This window comes from Palaemon carinicauda, chromosome 1 (genome assembly GCF_036898095.1).
Source record: "Palaemon carinicauda isolate YSFRI2023 chromosome 1, ASM3689809v2, whole genome shotgun sequence".
NCBI classification, from domain to species: domain Eukaryota; kingdom Metazoa; phylum Arthropoda; class Malacostraca; order Decapoda; family Palaemonidae; genus Palaemon; species Palaemon carinicauda.
In genome coordinates, this window is record NC_090725.1 from 57,148,930 (window position 1) to 57,154,929 (window position 6,000).

The following is a 6,000-nucleotide window of genomic DNA, read 5'->3' on the forward strand; positions in this document are numbered from 1 at the left end:
ATGTAAACAATCAATTTCTGCTTATATCTGATTGATATCTAAGGGGAATGTATTGTAATACTATTTTAGCTTCATATATTTGCAAGTGCTTCACAAAAACATATGGCTCTTTCTATGAGGTTTATAGGAAGGTCGATTGAACCAGATCTTTGAATAAATGTTACAGTCTTCTGAACTATTGAATTCATAAGAATATCTTATCCTTTTGGTATCATATATGAAATTAGTTAGTACCAAGGTTTTGGTAAACTGGTACCATCACGGGTTGGATCTAAAAACCAATAAACTCCAAACCTGATCCAGCATGAATGGCATTTATTTAGAGTAATCTTCTGACTCGTCCCTTCAGAGTTCAAAATTCCATTTTGCTTCTTAAGGGATCAGTAATCAAGTAAAGATTGATCAATGTATGTAACCTTACTAGCAAATTCCAGTTTACACAGGTGGAAATTTGTTACTTCTTCACTTTTAGGAAGTATTTATGAATTAAAGTTAATTTATACTGAGTAAATTCTGTTTTAATGGAAAAAGTAACCTCAGAAAACGGATTTACAATATTTGCCATAAATGGGCTCAGTGACAGGCAACAACTGATGTTTACAATTGAGAAGAGTTAGCAAAGTAGTTTTTTATTTTATCAGTTCAAGGGTCAATAACTTGTGACCTAGAAGATAGAGACTCCACATTTGGCATTTGTACTCAACTAATGAAGCACATGCAAAGTGAGGTAAACATCACTCCTAAAGGTCAAAGGCGTATTAAGAATTTGACTTCTTTTTCTGTGCAAATTTCAATAATGGGGTTAATGAGGAGAGTTGCACGTCTTTGTCACTCCTATAGGTGGTCAAATGTTAAATAGTTTCTTACTTGTCACTGTTTTATGTGGCATGCATAATCCACTGGTGATACCAATGTGCAGAGTGAAGTATAGAACATTGTTACATGTCAAAAGTCTATTAAGAATTTAACTGTGACTATACCCTCTGAGCTATACAAGATACAGTATAATCTTCATACCTGACATGAATAATCTATTAATTAAACCAGTTTAATGACTAATGTCAATGCCAAAATTTTTATAATAATTATTTATTTTAGTCCATACCCTTGGAAGTATACACGACAAGGAACTCATATTTAGCAGGGATAATGCACAGATGAGGATCATTTTAAGAGGAAAGTCGATGTCAATCATATTAGCAACGAAAGGTCAGATAAGATTTTAACCTTGGCCATAGCATTGACTTTTGATATATAAACTTCATATATGGCTTGCATAGTTCACCAATAATGCTAATTTACGTAGTGATGCAATGATTAAGGTCCTGTCTTACTTTATAGGTCAAGGTCAAATGGGAATTTAACATTAGACCAAAGATTTTATTTGTGTGAGAAAAAGATTTCGTATTTGTCATTGACAAAATGAAGCCACTATGCAGATTGAGCTCAAGGTTATACTCAAAGTTTAGTGGTCAAGTATAAAATTTAACCTTAGTAGCATCTTTTGAACTATATGAGATAAACTTCATATTTGCCAAAGCATACTCCACGGATGAACTCGATGTGCTGAGTGAGTCATACTCGGGTTGCAAAGATCGAAATGAGATTTAAACTTGCTCAAAACTTTTGAACTATGCAAAGTATACTTTATTTTGTCTTCATAACTGGCTAATGGTGCCTATGGGTAGAGTGAGGTCAAGGTTATACTTGTTATACTCAAGTTATCAAAGGTCACGCATGAATTTAGGTTGTTATTTCCGCGTATCAGTTATGTTAGCAAAATCACGTAGAAAATCATAATCATGTGGTTTTCACAAAAGTTCTATCTGGGTGGAGTGTGTGAAAAGCCACAAATCCTTGGAATTTCAGGGTTAGGAATATAACATATAGAGAAGTTTTTTTGGGGGGGAAGAGCAGATTACTCTGTCTTGTGATAGATGAAAGGTTTCCAAAAGTTCCTGTTAGATATAATTTGGAAAGGATTTTTTTTTTATCATTTAAGAGAACTCTATTTTGTGCAATGTCTTGTAAATATTTTTGCAATATTGTAATTGTAAACTATTTCTGTAGGCTCATGCAGCTGATGGAGCCCCACCTTCAGAGGCCAACAGACAATTGTCGGAAATGAGGAAAGTCCTCGGCGATAGAGAAAAAGATCTCGAGAAATTGCATAAAGATCATGAAAAGGCAAAGGCAGACCTACTGGCCGCACAATCTGAAACTGAAAGGTTACTCCAGGTTATGCAAATGGGACAAGAGGAACAGTTTGCCAAAGACAAGGCAATAAAGGAATTGCAAGAGTAAGTGAATTTTAATTCTTATTTTTTTTTTTTTTTTGTTGAGTTCAATCCCCCAAAATTATTTTTTTTTTTTATTTAGAAAATTGTGCTTTTAGTTTCTGATACTGATAGCAATCATACCCGTGAATTAATTGCTATTGCAATGAAGAATATTTTCTGACACTTATATTATTCTACAGCCAAATAAAAGCCATTAGTGGTGGCGGTGGTGTTGGTGGCGGCGGTGGTGGTGGCATGGGTCCGCCAAAGAAAACTGTAGCTTCAACACCAGGTACACCAGCCAAGATGGACGGCGTACCAGCAGCCTTAGGAGCGCCTTCAGCTGGCCAGATGGCGGCAAGTGCGGCAGAAAAGGCTGAAAGAGCGACAGAAGCGGCGAAAGCCACACTTGAACAAGCGAAAAATGTTGCTCAGGTAAAATGTGGTCCTAAATATTTTTTTTTTTTTTTTTTGCAATAAGTTGCCATTAAATTCATTCCATGAAGAAAATTATTATTGCAACATAGTTGTCTCATAATTTTATTTAGGGGCTATTTCTGTAGAGTGGTACATTTCTAGCATGTGCAATATTAAGTTTTCAAAAAAGACGACAAATATGTGAATAACTCTATAATTTCTTATATATAGTTCAAAAGCAGGGATATATTTTATGATAGGTTTAATATGTAATATACGAAAATTCATTCTTAGAAAAGGCGTGTTTTGAAATTTGAGCTTTCTTATTATTGCCTATTTAAAAACAAATGTAGGTGTAAATAATGGCTATAGAATGCCAGAACCTTAAGGACAGTCAGAATTAAGATTATGATATACAAACTATATTTTAGGTTAGAAATTAATGTATTTTACAACAGTTAGGCAGAAATAGTTCTAGACTGCCATATCTAACTTGATGGAAAAATTTTGTGTTTACTGAGATTTTCTGTTCTTAACTGTGAAACATATAATTTTGAGCTCTGAACTGAATCTGTGGATTTGGATTATTTAGCTTCCATAGACTCAACTGTGATTACATGATGCTAATCTTATTTTCCAAAGGCTGTAGGAATTATGTACTTTATGAATGAGTTCATTTACGAATTAGCGTAGTAGAGTAGTGCTGTGTCGTCAGCAACAGCATGGTTAATGTTGTCTTACTAAATATTCCAGTTCCTTCCTAATATGTGCAGCATGAAACCTGGCCCCCTGCTTTTGTGCGAAATTGAAAAGAACTTAACTTTAGAGTACAAAAAGGTGACAGTACACCTGTTGTGACTGAATCATCTTCATTTTTCTTTTCTTTGTTTTTTAACATTTCAAGTACACAGGTTTAGCTCCCCTTTTAGTATGTGCAGGTTACAGGAAAGGTTTATTTCACAATAAGGATTGATCTCACTAATAAATTCTTATCAGCTTGATCAGCTGGGTATTTTGATTTTTAAGAAGATAGAAGCTCTAACATATAACTTATTATCAATAAGTATATATTCTAAATTTCCATTTTATATTTTTGTAATACAATGCAATAGTTAAGGGTAGACTTGCTGCCAAGTAACAGTGGTTCGTCAAAGTGACAAAATTGCCAGTTCAACGTAATTTCAAATTAATTTTACGTAGATGGTATGAGGGCAGGATGTTATGGAATTTAGTTAGATGAACCCGATGTGCAGAGTGGAGTTAAGTTCAGGACCATACTCAGGCTGCAAAGATGGAATAGAGATTTAAACGTGCTCATGGCTTTTGAACTATGCAAGATACACTTTATTTTGACATACATAATTAACTAATGAGAACCACTAGGTGAATGAAAGAAGAAGGAGGGGCCAGGTGCGCAGGAGATCAACGCATGCCGCTGTTTATACTAACCAGCTGTCTTTCTCTCTCTCCCCCTGCCTGCCTGGTCGGACTGCTGTTCTCATCACACTGCGTCGTCTATATATTCCGCTTCCCCCAATCCAACGCTCTCTTCCCCCCAATCTCCATCTGTTATGCTTTATTCAATCGTTTCACTGTCTCCTACGTGTGGGAAATCAACTTTGTGTTTTATGTTCTTAATGCATTTTTTCTTTTATTTTCCGGGTATTTGTGCATATCTCTGTATATGTCAAATTCATTATTATCATTAATTTGATTTTACTCTCACTTTTACTATCGCCTTCATTTTAAAACTTGATCACTGTAATACATATATGCGAATTTGATTTTATAATTCTGTCATTCCATATTATGATCTATGTAACTTTTCTAACTTCTAATCACTTCTGTTTCTCTTCCTTCTGTGCTATGTATTTGGTTATTATTGGAATTTGATTTGTATTTTATAGCCCCTTCAAAACGCAGCCTCAGGGTTTAGTGGACTCATGAAGAGCTTTTTCTAAGTGAAATAATTTGTATTATGATAATCCTGATGATGTTTGGAGACTTAGAATTAGGTGGAAGTTTGTCACAGGCAATAAGTATTACCTGTGTTGTTGAGTTGTTATTGTTGTTGTTGTAGTTTCTGAAGATAATTGAATGGGGAGATACTATCGATGAAGATATCATGACTCGAGTGCCCCATGTACGAGATTCTATGAATTTTAAAGATTTAACAAAAAGTTTTCATGTTCCATTCTCTCTCAATGTGCCTGTGCCATGGATTGAAAATTATAAAAAAAAAACGACGAATATCTTGTTGGTTTCTTGTTGAACCTCATATAAAATGAAAGATTTGTAAAAGTTCAAAGTAATTTAGTTATGAATTAATCTATTTTTTCTATTTTGAGTAGCTTTATTTGATATTTGTTCACGAATTGCATTTTACCTTTCTTTGCCCACCTTCTGAACACCGAACCAAAATACTGTCCTAAACCAAACTACTGTGCCCGATTGGGGTTTGCCAACCTCTATCTGAACCCTGCTGCCAAATCACTTCAACTGCCCTGTGCGGAAACTCTTCCACTTCCACACCTATGATTACAAATGTGAAAACATTTGATCCCCAAACCCCCTTCTACCTACTCAATTTGAAATGGTCATTGTGTGGGCATAACCAACTTCAACTTCAAATGGGTATGTGCTTAAAAAACATTTTAACATCGATTTGGAAACCCTTCCCTTATTACAACAATGGTTATTACGATCATGGTTCTCTAAACCTTTTACGAAATCTCAAACTGCGTAAAAACAAACCAAAACCACATGTAGCCAACTGCCGAAGAGCCCTCGTGGTCAGATCACCAAGAAATTGATATGCTCGAAATGGAAGGTCGTCAAAGGGAACACAAGCTACACCTTGACCAGTTGAATGTGGACATCAAGTTGAAAGATTCACTGATCAACAACTTGAGTGATGAAAATATGAAACAAAGAGATCGTATCCAGGAGCTGGAAGAGGAAATTCACTCGTTGGAGGAAGAGCTGAAGAAGAACGAGAAAATAGAAGAGCTGGAAGAGCTGGTGGTGGTGGTGAAACACAAGAATGAGAGAATTGAAGAACTCGAGGAAGCTCTACGACAGAGTGTGAGGATTGCTACTGACATGGAGATGGAGAAGAGAGATGAAGAAGATAAAAAGAAGCAGATAACTGAAAAGGTGAGTGAACTTTTGAGGTTTTGTTGGTATATAAAAAAATGGTTTTATGAAAATAGGTTTTATGAAAGAACAGAAGTGGAGGAAATTTTCTTGTTTTTAGAAATGTATAAAAATTAGGCAGATAAGTAATGCCTTGCAAATAAAAGTT

At 35.1% G+C, this 6,000-nt stretch overlaps 1 protein-coding gene across 16 annotated transcripts in view; it reads left to right on the forward strand.

Annotated features, from left to right (window-relative positions):
* brp (bruchpilot) overlaps positions 1–6,000 on the forward strand; it is a 630,212-nt gene that overhangs the window by 599,552 nt on the left and 24,660 nt on the right. For 15 of the 16 annotated variants that reach the window (XM_068381365.1, XM_068381339.1, XM_068381377.1 and 12 more), the window contains 3 exons: positions 2,071–2,300; positions 2,480–2,714; positions 5,466–5,852. In XM_068381365.1, the coding sequence (XP_068237466.1) occupies positions 2,071–2,300; positions 2,480–2,714; positions 5,466–5,852 (852 nt within the window). The other variant, XM_068381421.1, reaches the window with a different exon arrangement.